The sequence below is a fragment of the Schistocerca americana genome, chromosome 1 (assembly GCF_021461395.2).
Source record: "Schistocerca americana isolate TAMUIC-IGC-003095 chromosome 1, iqSchAmer2.1, whole genome shotgun sequence".
NCBI lineage: Eukaryota > Metazoa > Arthropoda > Insecta > Orthoptera > Acrididae > Schistocerca > Schistocerca americana.
In genome coordinates, this window is record NC_060119.1 from 985,553,018 (window position 1) to 985,573,791 (window position 20,774).

The following is a 20,774-nucleotide window of genomic DNA, read 5'->3' on the forward strand; positions in this document are numbered from 1 at the left end:
CCTAACTAACCTAAGGACAGCACACACATCCATGCCCGAGGCAGGATTCGAACCTGCGACCGTAGCAGTCGCGCCTTTCCGGACTGAGCGCCTAGAACCGCTAGACCAGCGCGGCGGGCTGATGTACGATGCCCAGCGGCAGCCGCACAGCCGTTCTTGGAGCTTCTTCGCTATGTGAGGCTATGCAAATGCAGCGTAGTCGCGGCTCCGTCACCATCGTTTGTGCTTTGGTTCAGAGAGCCGTATCCCTATTGCTATCGTATCAGCTGGACTCTGTTTCTTGCTGCATCATTTGTAATGAGTCTTTGTGCGCTTGGAGAAACACAAGTTAAGTAAATCTTCTGTTTAATGTGTTAACTTGTTTGCTAATAGTTTCAGCTCCTGTCCAGCTTTCCTACGACGGCAATTGCCGCACTACTCTTTAGCCCAACTCCCTTCACTAATGTGTACAAAGTCTTACACAAGCCAGCCGGAGTGGTCGAGCGGTTCTAGGCGCTTCAGTCTGGAACCGCGCGACCGCTACGGTCGCAGGTTCGACTCCTGCCTCGGGCATAGATGTGTGTGATGTCCTTAGGTTAGTTAGGTTTAAGTAGTTCTAAGTTCTACGGGACTGATGACCTCCGATGTTAAGTCCCATAGTGCTCAGAGCCATTTGAATCATTTTTTTCTTACACAACCGAACAGTCTTCAATTGAGCTGTACACCATTCAAGTAATATTGCTCCATCACAGGCCTCGGTATAATCTCTGATAGCAGATGAAAATTCCGTGATTTCCTTTTGCCTCCATGATATAATTGAGCCAATTATATACCAAAGAACAGTATCATACGATATTTGGACAATAGTTAACTCGTTATGACGACTACAGACGCAGTCAGAGAAAGCTTGTGTTTACAAACAAATCTGACATCTCATAAAAATCGAGAAAGGATGTGGCCGCGATAAACTACTTTCTCTCACACACTGAAGTTGTTTATATGATTGTCAATAGTGTTTAATACTGCATGAAACTGAAATTTGTCGTAAACTCTTATGGGACCAAACTACTTAGGTCATCGGACCCTAGGCCTACACACTATTTATGGTATGGACAACACACACACCCATGCCCGAGGGAGGACTCGAACCTCCGACGTGGGGAGCCGCAGTAACACTGCATGAGATATATCGAATTTTGAATGTTTCATATGACTGGCTCTTTTTGCGATAATGGATTTGCGAAATATTGTTTTTCGTTGGTTTCATTCACTTGTAAGCTAATCATAGCTGCCAGAACTTTGTTTATCGTTCTACACTGCACGTAACACTTTCTATTATTATACGAGAGGGTTGTTAAATGCAGGCTATTATCTTACACTGCCTTTACGGAATTAGGGAGGAAAGGTAGCCCGCAGTGACAGGTGTTACGCCTCGGAACCTCGCCACTCAACGACGCGCCAGCCAGCCAGCCGGCGCGGCCTCTGGCCCATTGCCCGCGCCCACTCGCCTGATCGCGCGCTCGCGGCGCCGCTAACTCGACTTTAATTGCGGCCGTGTCAATACGCGCCGCCTGTCACTGCGGCGCCGCCGTCATTATTTGTCGTTTAGAAGCGCCGGCCGCGATGCTATCTGCCGGCGGGCGCAATCCGTTAATGCCGCCCCGCGATATGTATCGCGACACCGGTACCTTCCTGTCGCTCAGCCCACGGCAAACATTCCGTAATTTGTTCGCTCATCGCGCGTTTCGCTCTCGATGCGTATCACCCCACACGTGTGTTACCGAACACGGCACCACGTAATGTGAGGTCTCAATAATTTAAAAACACCGCAGACCATCAGCCGTCGAGCGTTCTCCGTCCGCGTGCATCCCACCAATAACGAGGCCCTGCTATCCGCTGCACTGGCCAAACATTGGCTCATACCGCATTCCGCGGCAAGTAATAGACTTTAGGATGGAGGATATCGCTTTCTGTGTTGTATCACTATCGGTTTTGTCGCATTAAAGGGAGAGAAGAAAACCAAATGACCGTTATTGTTTGCTTTTCTATCGTTGACGAATAGTTAGGTAATAGCTTCATGTTCCATTGATCATGCTGCACGATAGATAGTAGTGATGTGGAAAGAGTCATTTTACTTTAACATCGCAGATTACTTTGTACATATAGTTACATTTGAAACATTTCTTTTCTTCAGTTTTTTATTTGTTTATTTAAAAAAGAAAAAAATATTCAGATGTTGTGTGTTAATAAGTCCTGTCCACCACCTTTTTTTATACATTACAGCAATATGTGATACTCCGACTGGTTGATAATATCTGCAGTATTATTGATTATAGGTACCATATTTCGGTAGGAATATGTCACCTGTTCTTTTCAAGCATTATTAATTAAAAACCACTACTCTTATTTACCTCTAAAAAGAAATCAGTTCTACTCACGGCAAAGCTGCAAACCCTATTCCCAACGGACAAACTGACATCAAGGATGAACAAAATATTTTTTTGTTCAAAATAAGCTGGCCTCAAGACTTTTATCGATTACGCTTGTTACATCCTCTCTGGTTTCCGTGAATCATTCAAAATCCCTGGCTATTTTTTCGACTAGATCGTGGTCGATTTAATCGACAAACATTTTCGTAATTCGCCTTTCTGTCGAAGATGATTTAAATATGAACAAAAAATTCGTCGTGCATCGCCGGAAATTTACAGATAACGCGATGTTGTCTGCGTAAAGTTAAGAAGTAAACTTTGTCCTTAAGAACTAATAATAATGGTTTGAGACGTAACGACGAAGTCTTAATGTCCTTGTAGACAGAAAATTTGTCAAATAGCCCGTCAGTGTGTTCTGTTTCACAACAAGTTGTACACTATGGCATTAGTCAGGTGTTATTGCTTATAATAAAAACATTTCAGCATAACCATAGGTTAAAATTTTTCACGACGCTTAATGAAACGTGGTGGACGAACGTTCAGGTCTGAAGGAGGCAGGGTTGGGCAGATGGTAAAAAGCCACGAAACTGATAAAGATACAGCTGCTGTATGAAGCGGAGGCATTTGAACACTGAAGTGTACTCTCAAAACAGCAAATGAAACCACAAGATGCAGTAGATGAGTTTCAAAAAGAGATTCATTTTAATGAATTTAAATACCTTAAAAGAAAAGTATTTATTCGTTGTGCATTATGAATGAAACAGAATTTGCCCAGTAATGACTGTCTCATGGTTCAATGACTCTCTCACAACCTCACACACTTCTACCTTACTGCCGTCTCAAAGGCTGCGGTAGCGCGTAGTTAAGCAAACATCGTTCTGACGACTACAGTGTGTTGCTCGTTGCTATGACCCGTAGTAAGAACATTGTTTCCAACATAGTGTATCGTTTTTGCGTGAACTATCATCCTGGATGATTGGTCAGCGTGGTGGCTAACTGCCATGTGGAGGACGTGGGTGGCCGTGCGGTTCTAGGCGCTTCAGTCTGGAACCGCGTGACCGCTACGGTCGCAGGTTCGAATCCTGCCCCGGGCATGGATGTGTGTGATGTCCTTAGTTTGGTTAGGTTTAAGTAGTTCTAAGTTCTAGGCGACTGATGACTACAGATGTTAAGTCCCGTAGTGCTCAGAGCCAATTTTTTGAGGACGCGAGTAAGATTCGCGGTACTGCCAGTGGTTATTTTTCCTGGGTGGGAGGACTGGTATAGGGTCCACACAGTCTCGTGAGGCCAACGAGGAGCTATCCGGCCGATTACTAGCGGTTCTAAGGAGAAGAAACCTGCCAACAACCTGCAGAGCTGTGTGCTGACCGTATGTCCCGCCATACCGCGTTTAGTGACGCCATTGACAGAGGATGAAACGGCGGTCGGTCGGCCCAGTTGGCCCTCTACAGCCACGACACGGAGCTATCATGCGGAATTGACATTTATACGTATAATCAAGCCATTAACGATTAATGGTGTCCTTCCGAATGTTCTGCCGAGTCATTGTTTCGATTTCACGCACTACATGTCGATAAGCGACACATCCGTCTTTGTCAGGGCTGGGAGTTGTAGTGTTATTTGTACTCGTTGTCTGGACTCTTAACAGTATTGCATGCCGAGTGCACATAGCAGCAAAAGTAGCAGTACCTGAAGAAGCAGGTTGGTTCTGTCGTCCAAATTTAGTGCATAAAATGGAAGAAATAACAGCAGAAAATCCGAAATCACACAGTCAGTTGATCACGCCGAAAAAACCTGAGAGATCACAAGCAATAACAATTTTTTTTGCAGAAGACTTCTTTGATCCTTTGCACGCATCACACTAGCCTGATTCATATCATGAAAAGACTTTCCAGTGTTTGAATAACTTAATTTTTCCGTTATCCAAATACTCTCCTCTTTAAATATTAATTATTGTGTTTTCAAACAGCGAAACACCGTCTGAGAAATTAGAAAGTCTGTGTTTTTTGCGGTTTTCTCATTCTGAGTTAGAAACATTTTAGGACATGAAATAGCATAAACTATTGGAAATACTATATTGCTTTGAGAGGGAAAGGAGAAACTATAGTCTTTTCTTTGGACGATTGCCAATTATTTTTGGAGTTAATTTATTTTGGATCTTTCAAGTCGTATTTTCTGTATAAATAAAGAATAAAATGTTTTTGCATACTTACTTGCAAAGGAATAGAGCAATCTTAGTTATAAGCGTAAACTTGAGCAACAAGTGCAGAAAGAAGTTGTTGAACACAAGTTTAAACAGATGGTAACTTCACTGCTATAACCTTTGCATGTCTAATACTACGGTTGTCGATAGTATGTGTGTTCTCTGCGCTAGCAAAAACTATTTGCTGCTTCAGGATGTCTGTGTGACAAGGGTACATAAATTCACCTGGCGAAGTACTGGCCAGCATCTTGAAAGACTACTCTAGTCGCTTTGGAGCTCTGAAGATGGTACGGAAGTGGTAGCAGGCGGTCACGTGACCCTCCATCACTAAGATAAGTCAGGACGATGAAATGGTGTGTGTGTACTAGATGATTGTTTGGAATCAGCGCAGTAACCTGCGTCGTCTTGAAGCAATGGTCATCTTTAATCGGACTCTTCACAAGAGCTCATTGCGTATAAAGCCCCACATTTTCAACGGGCTGAGCGACCCGGAAACTGAACAGTAGCTGGCTGCAGTTGTGTAATGTGGTCCGACGAGTTAAGATTTTACGTCTTTTCTTATGATGCGAGACGTCGAGCGGACCGACGACCCAATGGAGTGATTAATTCGCGTTGTGTGGCGGTTGAGCGTTAGAACGGAGGTCAACTGGTGTGTGATTCGTACCATGACTTAGACCCACTCATTCAGCTTAACGTGAACATGAACCACGATGTTTATTTCAGCATACACGGTGATGAAGTAGTTCTCTTTCTTTTGCATCTCCGTGATGAGCCCGCTGGGGACAGTCCCTCCGCCAAAATTACGACAGCAGTGTTGACACGGATTCGCACTTTCCTGTCTGTTCATCGAACACGCGGGCGTTCTGTTACAAGAGGACTGTCTTTCTAAATCACTATTCTTCATCCCACAGAATGGTTCTGGAACTATCTGGAAGAGTAGGTGAAACATATGAATCAAAATCTTCACAGTTTCATAGCTCTATAGGATGCAATCATCAATAGGTGGCTTTATCTGGATGTGGCATACCTGAAGAAACGTCTGCACACTTTACCTCTCCTGACAGAGTCCATCATTAACGCTAGAGGCGGTGTTACACAGTATTAGTGTGATATCTCTTGGGAAGGATTAATTCTTTTTCAATTGTGCATTGTTTCAGCTCCCTCAATGATGTATTGTATTTCACCATCATGTTGCAGTTCTCTGTCCTTAGAGTTTGTCTCCCACAGTTGAAATTCTGAAATGTTTTTCTCCTGATTTCTCTCTGTGTTAACTAGTATATCCAGGATGGAGTAGGGGTGGAAAACAACCGACTGCTGAAATTCGATACTGATATTTTATTACTCAATAGCCGGTATTTTTCAGTATTCGTTTGTCTCGGCTATAGCGGGTGTTTTTTGTTTTTTACTAACAACCAAATAAAGAAACGAAATATCGGCTAACCATAGCAACAGTGCTAAAATATTTGGTTTTTCAATAAATGATTTTTAAAAAACGAGTAATTTTTATGCGTCAAATTTCCATTGCTTTGAAACATTGCACTATTGTAGAAAAAAGGAAAAGCCGTCAGTGCTGTTGTAATAACAATGTCGAAAGAAAGGAGGAACAGACACTTGGTACAGCATTGCTCAGACAAAATTGACTCGTTACCTTGAGGCGTGGCCTATTGGCTGGTACGTATGTGCATGCAGTGCGCGAGACTTGCCCTATCTGGTCTATATGGTAATTTCTCGCTGTTGTCGTCGGACGTTAATTGTATTATACAACGGAACCATGCTTAATCTGGAAGTATTTTACTGAAGTGCCCTATCATTGAAGTACATTGATCGACTTGCTTTAAAAGATTAAGAATGGGAGGAGCCACCACAAACTTGAAATAACATACTAGGAGGAACCTTAAAACTTAACAATTTATTCATAGTATACAATCAAAATAGAAAGTAGCGGATGTTCTGCTTGTGTCTGCATAATATGCCTATGTTTGCTTGTAGCTCTTAAAAACAGACACGTTAACACGAAAAACAGTGTTCTCCAACATCAGTTTTCACCCTTTAGCACTGACTATTCGTAATGGCCAGATAGTGATATGATCCTCGATTGCACAATGATTTTTGAGCAGAGTTTCAAAAAATTAGAGTCATTAACTGGTGATTGTGTAGTATTCAAAGACATATCACTCATCGAGAAGAGCAGCGAACGGTGGACTGACTAAGTTTTCTTTTATTTGTCTGTTTAATATTTTGATTCTATAAATCTCGAAGCTCTGCGAGTGAATTTTCTTCAATCTTTGTTCGATTTCTACGTTTATCACGGGAAATACAAGAATAAAAACCGAAAATCGGTAAAATCGGTAATTTCAGAAACAGGTTATTTTCAGCGGTTTTAATGCTCGGGTTAAACCGGCGTTGAAAAATACCGACGTACGCGAAAGCGATAGCCGCCATCCCTAGTTTGGAGCCAGGCGCGTGCCCGCGCTGGCCGCTGCGCGCGCGTCGCCGGCTGCCTACCTTCGGCGGGGTCGAGCCGCTTGGCGCGCCGGCCGTGCTTGGAGTTGTTGTGCACGAACATGTTGTCCGAGATGGCGAGCAGCGGGCCGTCCACGCCCACCTGCGTCGAGATCACCACCTGCAACACCACCACCCGCTGTCACTGCGCGCCAGCTGCCGACCCCACAGGATAAACTCTTACACTCAAACTAAACAATAACGCTGCAGTCGTGGATCGAGGTAGCGTTAATTTCTGACCAAAAAGGTACTCCTGCTCACTGCAGCAGTACGCCCTGAAATATTTTAATGAACTGAAACACTGCAAAAGAAATTGTCAAATAACTTTCACTTCTCGTTATTCCTTTTTCTTGTATTCATACGGCGGAATTAATCGCGCGCTTTTAACGATCGTGGTGATAAAGAAACGACAGCTCTTTTTTTACATTCATTACTGTTGTAACAACATCTCTGAGGCCTTAGGACTACGATATCAATCAGCTCAGCCTCAGAATGTGAAGACTTTACTATGATATTTACGGGTTCAAGCTGATGGTTCAAATGGACCTGAGCACTATGGGACTTAATTTCTGAGGTCATCAGTCCCCTAGAACGTAGAGCTACTTAAACCTAACTAACCTAAGGACATCAAACACATCCATGCACGAGGCAGGATTCGAACCTGCGATCCTAGCGGTCGCGCGGTTCCAGACAGTAGCGCCTAGAACTGCTATGTCACCCCGGCCGGCCCCAAGCTGATGAACTTTGTCCAAACATATCACACTACTAACCAAATTGTTTCTGTTTATGACATTAGATCTTATACTGTCTTTAAACATCGTGTGAGACAAACAGCTTAATATAATAGAAGTGATACACTGTACTTAAAAATGCCCGGTGCTGTACTTTAAATGCGGATGGGTTCTAAGAGACACGCAAAACGTTGCATAAATCTTTACAGCATGACAAATATTTGTACAAAATGACCACCCTTGCAAAATGCCACAATGCGTGTAAAGAGGTCTGTCTAGACCACCCAGGAATTTGGATCCAGATTATATAAGAGTCTAGCGAGCCTTCTATGACACTGCTACTGCCAATCTTGTTATAGCTGGTTTAACCCTCTCTGGTTACTCTGAATTTTATTACGCACTGAAGACACTCGTCGGTTCTAGGGGCTACAGTCTGGAACCGCGCGACCGCTACGGTCGCAGGTTCGAATCCTGCCTCGGGCATGGATGTGTGTGATGTCCTTAGGTTAGTTAGGTTTAAGTAGTTCTAAGTTCTAGGGAACTGATGACCTCAGTAGTTAAGTCCCATAGTGCTCAGAGCCATTTGAACCATTTGAAGACACTCGTAACGAGGGGAAGTGAGAAAGGTTTCTTTTAAAGACTTTTGGCAGTTGTAAAGAGTCAATTCTATTCTGGAGTGATGAGCACTAATTCGTGCAACGTGACTAACAATAATATGAACTGAGCTCTCCTTTCACAAATCTTCGCTTAGAACACTAAAATAACAGTCGTGTTTAGATAGTAGATACATTCTTTATTGTTTAGAATTATCACAGCTTCGCAGAAATCCTCATTCTTTGTGAACTGTTGCAAAAAAAAAGTTCCTTCATTTCTCGAATAAAATGAAGTCTGCGTGCTAATTTAGGTCCCGAGGTTTCTATCAGTACATACGTGAGACAGATGTGCCCACTAATCACCTGTTGGGCCGGCCGGAGTGGCCGTGCGGTTCTAGGCGCTACAGTCTGGAACCGCGCGACCGCTACGGTTGCAGGTTCGAATCCTGCCTCGGATATGGATGTGTGTGATGTCCTTAGGTTAGTTAGGTTTAAGTAGATCTAAGTTCTAGGGGACTGATGACCTCAGACGTTAAGTCGCATAGCGCTCAGAGCCATTTGAACCATTTTTAATCACCTGTTAATGACCTCAATGTCGGACTATAGATATTGATCATTTGCATTCATAATATCAGTTTAGTCTCGTAAGGACTGTTTCACATCTTCGTGCTCGTGTTGCCTGCAAGTGTTTCCAGCCATATACTTAACACCCCCTACAAATCTTTAAGACGTGTCTCAGCCTGCAGTAGAGGTAGTACCATCCCACAGCCACAGGAGCGCTGCAAATGAGCAGTAACTGTAGCGTGCGGCGATGCAAATCCCGAGCTCGCGAGCTGCGGTTGCCATGACGACTGCGGAGACAATCGTGCGGCGTCGCGTCGCCAAGTGTCCGGCCGCCATTTTGCGGCGGCCGCCCCTCCTGCTCCTCCCCGGGGACGCGGCGCCGCGGCGCCCCCTGGGACTGGCTCCCTCTCCTAACCTCCCGCCCCCGCCGCCCCCGCAGCCGCCGCCCCCGCAGCCGAGCCGACCCTCCCCCGCCGAGCCGTTCCCATGGGAACAGACAACGGCCTAGTCGATGATGCGCCCGAGGATTGCCTCCCCGGCGCCCGCCATTAGACCGCCGCCCGGCCGCGTTTGTACTTACTTACTGGCGCTGCCGCAAACATGTCGCCCCGCTCATTAGCTGCCCCTGCCCTGCCACTGCCTCTAACTGCGACACCTCGCCGGCCGCTTGCCCCCAGACTCCCTGCCGCCGTTCCGGGACTACCGCGCAGTCGCTCCCACTTATCGCTCCGGAAAGAAAGTACCACTACAGCTGAGATCTGTAGTGACAAATCTGCTGACGCTAGAAGTTGCCGTCTGCGTTCTCGCACAGAAGATGGAAATTATTCCACAGTAACTTCGCATTTTTAATGTGACATTTGTTTGTTTTTGTAACAGGTACTCGACTACTTTCGACTGATTACAAACGAGAAATCGACGACATTGCACGTATTTTCTAGGTATACAATCGCCAATCAGTCACTACCCTCGTTATATATCCAGAGCGTTTAAGATAGAATGACCACATAAATATGGTTGCGGGAAATGAAGACGGCAGATATATTGGCAGAACTACGAATAAGTGAAGACAATATACGAGAGAGGTGGCTTACGGTCCCATTCCTCGTCCGATTACTGAGTACTGCTCGTCAGTCCTGGACCTCAAGCATTATTCGATGACAGGCAGAAGATTAAAAGAAATAAACTCCGTGATTTATCACGAGCTTGTTCAATCAGCGCGACAACTTCACAAAGCGCTTCAAAAAATCAACGGGGACACCTGGGGCGTAGTGCATCACGAAAAGATATGCTTTGCATAATCCGAGAGCAGAAATTCTAAAACGCTGTGTGGCGTCACTTCAGCATTCCAGTGCCATCAAGAATGGGCCGTTTATATCGTGTGCCCATTGAATATGTTTCTTGACAACTTATATGCTGTGACTTCAAGCACAAATGTTTCATTAAGAGAATTTTATGTGAGAATTATAGATTTTCTTATTTCTCCATAGCCGGCCGAGGTAGCCGAGCGGTTCTAGGCGCTACAGTCTGGACCGCGCGACCGCTACGGTCGCAGGTTCGAATCCTGCCTCGGGCATGGATGTGTGTGATGTCCTTAGGTTAGTTAGGTTTAAGTAGTTCTAAGTTCTAGGGGACTGATGACCTCAGAAGTTAAGTCCCATAGTGCTCAGAGCCATTTTATTTCTTCATAAAGTAGAATTTTCCTACACGGGCCGTTTGTTGTTCAGTTTTAATAGATCACTCTGTAGATAGTGAAAGCTCTCTTTGTTCCTCATGTTTTAGATGGTCAAAACAAACCAAACTTGAAGAAAATGGATACCAAAAGCCTTAATTTTATTTGATCATTTTATTTAGCTACCAGTTTCGGTGCCTCATTGGCACCATCTTCAGGCCCCTATACGCAAAATTAGGTAAGTCAGGTACCCGTTTGTGTTACTATAGGGACCACCATAACCAAATGGTTTTCGTTAGATGTGTGAATACCAAGATGCTTTAGAAATCTACGGAAACCAGTTGGATATAATGGTTGGTACAATCACAAAAACGACTAGATAACTTACCTAGTTTCGTGTATAGAGGGCTGAAGATGGTGCCAATGAGGCACCGAAACTGGTAGCTAAAGAAAACTATTAAATAAAATTACTGCTTTGGTATCTATTTTCTTCTAGTCTTCGATCAGCTACAGTCCAATTTCATGACACAAGATGGAATTACAAAAAGGTGGCTTGACGCAGCCGTCAGCTATGAGTGTGGAACATTCTAGGGAGTAGTAGTGGTGCTTGCAATAGGCGGCGAGCGGAGGCGCGGCTGGTGTTGTGACACAGCTGGAGAGTCCGCCTGCACTGCCGGCCGAGTCGCCGGCCTACCTTTAAAGAGGAAGTGGCGGGGGCGGGGGCGCTGGCGGGGGCGGCGGGGGCGGGCGCCGCCTTCACGAGATGTGCCGCGGCTGCCGCCACCGCCTAACTGCCACGCCGGTAGCGACTCCACTTCCTCCACCCTCTTTCACGTTTCAAAGGACACTAAAGATGTTACGCTGACTTGCTTGATACAGGTTTCAGCTATAGAAGAAAGGTCTTCGTCAACAATTTTACTGACAACAACGACCTTTCTTTTTCAGCAGTTGAGTTTTGAAATGTTCCTAACTAGAGTTGCGCTCTGCCAAAATTACTGTTCCATAATTTGGGTACACTACATACATGGCGTAGTAAAAGGTCCGATTACCGATAGTACTGGTAGGAAAAGAGACATAAATGCATGTGTAAGAAAGACTGGAAGCCGACGATTTCTTTTTTTTTCCACATAATTAGAACCGCACATCGTTTATTGTTAGCGCTTTTCGTCTTTAGATCCTTGCAGAACATAAATTACATTTTACAAGTAAATCCTGTGCTTTTATGTAATCAAAGCAAGTATTTTTGATGTAAGTACAGTTTATAAGCACAAACATAAAAAATATATGTACAGAGTGATCATTAACGAAACCGGACAAACTGCAGGGACGGATTTCTGACTGGAAATGGAGGGGGGGGGGGGGGGGGGGGGGGAGGTCCTATGAACATGTGTCCGGAAGTGCTTCGTTGACGCGATAGAAAGCGCTGACCACGTGACATGTGTTCCTTCTGTGGTGCAGGCTGTGTGATTGACGAGCAGCAGAATGGTGCGGTATTCATTTGGGGACCGGGCTGTGTTTGTGTACGGCTAAGCACATGGAAACGGTCTAGAGGCAGCACGGCTTTAAAAAAAACCATCTATCCTCACAGACGCCAACCACATCACACGACATTTCAAGCCGTTTTTGGGCGTCTGATCATGGGTCCTTTCAGATAGACGAGCTTGCAGGGAGGCGGCGGACTGCGCATACACCGGATATGGAGGACTGGGTTCTATAGAATGCTGCGACGAACACTAGTACAAGCTTCACCCAACATGGAGTAAGCCAAAGTACGATTATGTGCATCCTGTTTGACAACCGCTACTATCACTATCACATGCAACGAGAGCAAGGATTATCAGGAGCGGATTTCCCTCTACGGGAAGGATTTGGTAGATAGTTTCTGCACCAGATTATCACAATTATGGCATTTCTGTCATCAGTCCTCTTTACCGACGAAGCAACCTTGACCAAAACTGGCATTATCAGTCTGCATAATCGTCATCTGTGAGCTACAGACAACTCTCGGGGAATGGTTGAGGGTACTCATCAGTATCGGTTGAGCGTCAGTGTGATTCTTGACGACCATGTACTTGGACAAGTTATTATTCCACAACGCCTAGACGGAGGAACGTACCTGAACTTCCTGAGGAGTACTCTGCCTGGGCTGCTTGAGAATGTGCCTTTGGCCGCACGATAGCTTATGTGGTTTCTGCATGACGGAGAACCAGCTCACTTCTGCGTTACACTTCGCCCACACCTCAACAACATCTTCTCCGGACGTTGGATGGGACGCGGAGGCCTGTAGCACGGCCTGCTGGATCACCGGACCCAAACCCCGTGGCAGTGTGTGTGCTGAACCAGTTCCTGACGCGCAGGCCCTTCATCAGCGTGAACACGGAGCCTGTGACGCTATTCCGAGAGAGGCCGGAAAGTGCGAAAGAGTGCGGCGATCTACGATTCGACGTGTGAACCCGTACATTGCGATCCCCTGGAGGTCACTTTGAACATCTGCTGTGACGTTGCTCTCTACGCTGTTCCGGGACAATTTTTCGTTGTTGCACGTACACCATCCATTTCCAGACACGTGTTCATAGGACCTTTTTTTCATCCATTTCCAGTCAGGAATCCATCCCTGCAGTAAAACGCTCTTCATCGCGATCAAAGGCAAGCGTTTCCTGTTGTTATTGATAAATGCAAAAAATGGTTCAAATGGCTCTGAGCACTATGGGACTTAACAGCTGAGGTCATCAGTCACCTAGAACTTAGAACTAGTTAAACCTAACTAACCTAAGAACATCACACACATCCATGCCCGAGGCAGGATTCGAACCTGTGACCGTAGCGGTCGCGCGGTTCCGGACTGTAGCGCCTAGAACCGCTCGGCCACCTCGGCCCGCTGATAAATGCAAATGTTGTTTATGAATAACGTAAACTTGTTTCATGTAAGTTGGACGAAGTATTGGTGTTTGATGATTTTGTTTTGCAGTTTCTTTATTTATATTTTTGGTGAGGAAATCGCATTTTCTAGCACGATATGATAAATTTACATTGGTTTCTGCATTTTTTAAATACTGTTTACATTTAAGTAACAGACAGGAGGATAACTATGTAGAACAAAAATCTTTCGTAGGTTACGCGGCACATCATATATCCTCACTCACTTCCAGACGGTCTGTCGGTTCCAGCTTTTAGGGTAAGCTATTTAACAATGATCGCATATGTAAAGAAAGCGATCGTTATGAGGTAACGCCCGAGAGGTATGCAACACACCTAACGTACAGGTTATGGGCGTACGTAACTGACCAAAGCTACTTGGAGAACTACCATAGCCTACCCTTCATTATGATAAACTATGGTAACCTACGGTAATCTTACAACTCTATTCCTAAGCATTTCATACTCAGTCCTGAACATGCTTTCGTTGAATATACTGTTCGCCATCTTAGCATCCCCTACATTACCTCCACCCATAGGCACAGAAACGTGCCTTCTGTGCTGCTGAATAACGACGTACGTCGTAATAAGAGGTCGGCAGAGAGCCCCGTATATATGTGTCACTCCATACTTCGCTTTATCCAGAGCGCTGTCCATTTTGTAGAAACAAAAAATGTACTTTGTTTGAACAAAAAAGAGCCGATCATCATTGTTCACAGAATGGCTCCAGAGATACACTAATCACCACGCAGAAGTTAGGAAAATAATGAAGACGAAAGGAGAGAAGCAGAACGGGAAAGAAAGAAGCTGAACAACACAGTAAAAGCAGACGTCGGAGGCAGAGTTACAAACTCTTGCGGCAAAGCGTAGTAAAAATACAGACCAAAGAGTGTGCGTCTCGATGTTAAAAATGAACAGCAGTACGATCTACAAAAAGTGGCGCTAAGCTTGAAATAAGTTAACTTCAGCGCTTCAGCGTACATATGAGGTGTGTTCATAAATTTTCGGAAATTTTCGTTTTTTGTGAATAATTTTATTTATTCGTCGACATTAATGATTTCTCCTTCAAAGCACTTCGCATTAGATATTATACACTTACGCCAGAGCTTCCTCCAGTCCCTGAAACACTTCTGGAACTCGATCTTTGGGATGGCACTTAGCTCTTTCAGTGACGCGCTTTTAATCTCATGTAAGCGTGCAAAACGACGACCCTTTAAGGTTCTCCTTATTTTTGGAAATAGAAAAAAGTCACACAGGGCCATCTCTGCCGAATACGAAGGCTGAGCTGCCATTACAGTGTTGTGCTTCGCAAAAAACAAAAACAAAAAAAAGACTCACGAACGAGCAATGAAGTATGAGCAGGTGCAGTATCGTAGTGCAGAAACCATGATTTGTCTCGCCACAAATCCACGCGTATTTCCGGATTGCTTAGCGCAAACGGCGTTGAACTTGTAGGAAGTACTCCTTACTGATCGTCTGACAATAACTAATGATGCATGACGCCATTGAAATAAAAGAAAACAACAAGCAGGATCATCACATTCGATCGCACTTGCCGAGCTTTTCTCTGTCTTGGCGATCCAGAATGCCTCCAATGGGACAATAGAACCATAGTTTCGACATCATACCCGTACACTCATGCATTGTCACCTTTTATGACACGTTCATGTCATTTAGCAACTTCCATTCGCCGCTGTTTTTGTTCGAAATTCAACACATTTGTCTAAATTTTTCCGTCACACGTTTCATGCCCTGAACTTCCCTACAGATTACATGGCGTGAGCCCATAATCTTCATCTTCTTCGCGGCCAACTTGGAAATGTTTCTACCACTAAGCCCTTTTTTTACTCATTGCAGTCACACCAAAAGCAATATTCAACATTTTTTAAAACTTTGTTGCATTTTATTCTATTTTTATAGCAAAATTTAATCACATTCTCTGATCCACTTTAAAAACAAATCAATAATCGCCACTTGTAAGCAAATATATGTAAAATTCTTGACAACTGACGACAAACTAAATATCCAATATTGCTATCAGTGTACAGATACCTTTCAGACATTTTTACCAACACAACAATGAAAAATGGCGCGAACTGGACCAATATAACAGCGAAATTACAAAATTCCCCATAATTTCTTAGCACGCCTGGTATGCAAGCACAGGGCTACCAAAAAATATAACACTGCATAATAATCGCCAGCAGAACTCCTGGCATCGAAAACTCTGTAAATACTGTATAATGTACTGAGTCATGAAACTGAAGGTGAAGGCCATTAATACAACTACCGCTAAGTTTTTTGTTATGACGTTACCTGATAATCACGAATTTCACTCCAAGCATGTGACATTTTGCGTGAAAGGGAAGGAGTAACACTGCTAAAACTTCCTGTTTCTCGCAACACGAATGTCTCTCCCCCTAAACCGAAAACTTAGTTGTTCCGTCGATCTTCCCATCTGTTCTAGTGTTGTTAGTTCGGAATAGCCAGTATGAGGTCCTCCATGGACTCTGGGCGAGAAATAGAGAGGTAATGAAAGTTGAAACAGTTGAAACTGTGAGTCGAACCAACACAAATTTTCGGGGAACTCCATGGGAATCACAAGGTCGGTGAAATACAAGGATTCATATACTCGAAAGCTGCTCGGGGCAAAGTATTAATTTGTCAGAAACTTTTTTTACTACATGATTTTTGATGCATTATTCGTCGTCCAGCTGTCTCATTCTGGCGTAGTTGAAGAGAACAGAGTAAAACTGTAATGTTTTTAATGCAATCAGATCATTGCAGCTTCTCATTAATCGTGTTGGACTGTCTCCACAGAGATATTATTGAAAGAGGAAGAGACAATAATGATTTGGGGACATGGTTTATATAGAATCGTCTAATTTTCAAAACTTTCATTGAATCCTCTTAACTATGTGTGTCTAATTGAAGTTGTGCTAGTCATTGGTCGCCCCTATTTAAAGGGAGAGTGGAAAAGTCAAACCATAATTCCGTGCTGACGTGTATCAAACACTCCTGAGAAGTTAACTCAGTCGTCTCCTCAGATCTTCGTCTGTGGAATGTGTTGTAATGTGAAGATAATGTTGTACCCCTAAACACATTACAGTGTTTCTGCAGAAATATAAATAGATATCTGAATGACGAGGTAACACCGCTTAGGCTTGAATTTTGTGTTATTCGATTACAGACATTCATCTTGAAAAAAATGGTTCAAATGGCTCTGAGCACTATGGGACTTAACTTCTAAGGTCATCAGTCCTCTGGAACTTAGAACTACTTAAACCTAACTAACCTAAGGACATCACACACATCCATGCCCGAGGCAGGATTCGAACTTGCGAACGTAGCGGTCGCCCGGTTACAGACTGTAGCGCCTAGAACCGCTCGGCCACCCCGGCCGGCTTTCATCTTGAAGTGGTGGGTATTGAGAGTGAGGGATCAAACAGCCAAAAAGTCATTCTGTCACTCCAAAATTTGAATGAACCCATATGCAAAGCAAATTGATGTATGTAAGAGCGTAACTAGGTGTTGATGAATGATCTGAGAAAATAGTAAAGCTGAACGAGATGGTACAATGGCAAACAGCGCCCACATACTCAGGTACCACTCTCGTATTCTACATTCAGATACAAGCGCAGCTCGTCACTTTTAGGATGATGGCTACTTAAGGACGTCTGACAGCTTCCCTTTTATGGAAATTTTGGTCTGGAATTTGGTTCTTGACCGGAAATGCTAAGTTAGATAATTGATGATGTTATTCAGAGAGGAAATATAGAGACGACGCCCGGTGCAGATGATTCCAGTCTGGTGCCAGAGAAGTCGTATGGTCGTACCAGGGATTTGTATCTCCATCCTCCCTAGTGCAGAGTTCAGTGCCTTAACGCTGCGACAACTCGCTCGGTGTTTGAGATGAGCAAAGGATGCATGAGATGAGAGAAAACAATAAGCATGGACACGTTTGAAATGTAGAACAGTGGCAGAGTAGCTTATTTAAAAAGGTGACAGGGTGGCAATCGACAGGAAAAGGCATTTTCCATCACGACTGGATGTTTTCATGTAGTTTCAATCACCAACTCTCTCCTCCGAATGAGCAAATATTTTCTTGACCTCACATAACTACAATAAGGTGACGAAAGTCATGACCTCCTTTTGGCCGACATAATGCAGCAACCCGACGTGGACGGCCCCTGCAGGAATAATGAGCCATGCTGCCTCTATAGCTGTCCATAACTGCGAAAGTGTTGCCGATGTAGGATTTTGTGCATGAAGAGGCCTCTCGATTATGTCCGATAAATGTTCGAGGGAACTCATGTCGAGCGATATGGATAGCAAACCATTGTCCAGAATGTTCTTCAAACCAATCACCAACAATTATGGTCCCGTGACATGACGCATTGCACTCATAAAAATTCCATCTCAAATGGCTGCAGACAGCCTCCAGGTAGCCGAACGTAACTGTTTCCAGTCAATGGCCTGTTCAGTTGGACAAGAGGACACAGCGCATTCCATGCAAACACAGCCCAGTCCACTACGGAGCCACCGACAGCTTGTATAGTGCCTTGTTGACAACTTACGTCTGTGGCTTCATGGGGTCTGCGCCACACTCGGACCCTGCCATCAGCTCTTACCAAGTGAAATCAGGCCTCCCCTGATCAGGTTACGGCTTTCCATCTGTCTAGAGTCCAACAATATGGTCACAATCCCAAAAAAAGACGCTGCAGGCAATGTCAAGCTGTTACCAAACGCAATCGCGTCAGCTGCCATAGCATATCGACTCCAAATTTCGCCGCACTATCCTACATCGATTGCTGCGATTTTTTTTAGGAATTGTTGTTTTTCTGTTAGCACTGACAATTCTACACAAACGCCGCTGCTCTCAGTCGTTAAGTGAAGGTCTTCGGCCACTGCGATGTCTCCGAAATTTGGTATTCTCGGCACTCACTAGACACTGTGGATCGCGGAGTAATGAATTCCCTAACGATTTCTGAAATGGAACATTCCATACGTATAGCACGAACTTCCATTCCGCATTGAAAATCTGTTAATTCCCTATTCAGTATCTGCTAATCCTAGTCGGGCGATTTGGGTGACCAAACCATTCGTCCGAAATGTCCATAATATTCTTCAAACCAATCGCGATCAACTGTGGCCCAGTGACATGGTACATTATTATCCATAAGAATTCCATCGTTGTTTAGGAATATGCAGCCGAACGCTACCATTTTCAGGTTGGACCAGAGCATCCAGTCCATTCCATGTAAACACAGCCCACACCATTACAGAACCATCACCAGCTTGCACAGTGCTTTGTTGACAACCTGGGTCGACGACTTCGTGGGGCCTGCGCCATACTCGAATCGTACTATTAGATATTACCAACTGAAGTCGGGACTCGTTGGACTAGACCGCGGTTTTCCAATCGTCTAGGGTCCAATATCTGGTCACGAGCCTAGGAGAGGCGCTGCAGGCACTGGCATCGGTCGTCTGCTACCATGGCCCTTTAACGCCAGATCTCCAGAATTCGCCGCACTGTCCTAACGGATACATTCGTCGTACGTCCCACATTTCTACAGTTATTTCACGCGCTGTTGCTTGATTTTTAGCAATGACAACTATACGCGAACGCAGCTGCTCTCGGTCGTTAAGTGAAGGCCGTCGACCTCAGCGTTGTCCGTGGTGAGAGATAGCCTAATAGCCGAACATTGGTATTCTCGGTACACTCTCGACACTGATGATCTGCCGGCCGCAGTGGTCTAGCGGTTCTAGGCGCGCAGTCCGGAACCGCGCGACTGCTACGGTGGCAGGTTCGAATCCTGCCTCGGGCATGGATGTGTGTGATGTCCTTAGGTTAGTTAGGTTTATGTAGTTCTAAGTTCTAGGGGACTGATGACCACAGATGTTAAGTTCCATAGTGCTCAGAGCCATTTGAACCATTAGAACTGATGATCTGGGAATAGTTCCCTAACGATTTCCGAAATGGAATGCCCCATGCATCTAGCTCAAATTGCAATTCCGCGTTCAAAGTCTGGTGATCCCCGTCGTGCGCCCATAATCACGTCGGAAACCTTCTCAGATAAACCACCTGAGTACAAATGACAGCTCTGGCAATATACTGCGCTTTTATACCTTGTGTGCGCGATACTACCGCCATCTGTATATGTGCATATCGCTATCTCATGGCTTTTGTCACCTCAGTGGAGTGTCAAACAACCATCGTAATAAAATAAAACGTGTACGGAAAGATTCAGGTGTTCATTTCTCCGACGTGCTGTTCGAGAGTGGAACGGCAGACAGAAGGTCTGAAAGTGCTTTTATGGACCAGCTACCAAATTAGAAAGTAATCATGTAGCTGTAAGCAATGTGTGATATTGGCATTTAAGGAGATGAGCGGTTAACATAGATATTCCAGGAAGCGGACATTTTACGAGAAGAGTGTAGTATGGGAAAGGTGGCAGGCGGCAAGGAGAACCATATGCCTGTGATTCAGGGGAAATTTTAATATTTGGGAAGGGTGATAATCTTCGTACCAGACGCAAATTAATCTGAAATTTGTTCTTGTAAAACAACAGAATTTGCAATGTTTTACTCAGATGGTTAGAAGGCAGGCTTGCGTATTCTAATTTAACACGTGGAGGTAATGTGTGAAACTACACTACTGGTCATTAAATTAGCTACACCAAGAAGAAATGCAGATGATAAACAGGTATTCATTGGACAAATATATCATACTAGAACTGACATCTGATTACATTTTCACGCAATATGGGTGCATAGATCCTGAGAAATCAGTACCCAGAATAACCACCTCTGGCCGTAATAACGGCCTTGATACGCCTGGCCATTGAGTCAAACAGAGCTTGGATGGGGTGCACAGGTATAGCTGCCCATGCAGCTTCAACACGATACCACAGTTCATCAAGAGTAGTGATTGGCATATTGTGACGAGCCAGTTGCTCGGCCACCATTGACCAGACGTTTTCAATTGGTGAGAGATCTGGAGAATGTGCTGGCCAGGGCAGCAGTCGAACATTTTCTGTATCTAGAAAGGCCCGTACAGGACATGCAACATGCGCTCGTGCATTATCCTGCTGAAATGTAGGGCTTCGCAGGGATCGAATAAAGGGTAGAGCCACGGGTCATAACACATCTGAAATGTAACATCCAAAGTGCCGTCAATGCGAACAA

General features: G+C 44.6%; 1 protein-coding gene across 1 annotated transcript in view; it reads right to left on the bottom strand.

The window, feature by feature from the left end:
* The window catches only part of LOC124595787 (transcription factor collier), a 480,633-nt gene that overhangs the window by 80,647 nt on the left and 379,212 nt on the right, over positions 1 to 20,774 (bottom strand). The window contains exon 8 of the mRNA XM_047134679.1: positions 7,117 to 7,234. Coding sequence (XP_046990635.1) covers positions 7,117 to 7,234 — 118 coding nt within the window. The remainder of the gene's footprint in view (positions 1 to 7,116; positions 7,235 to 20,774) is intronic.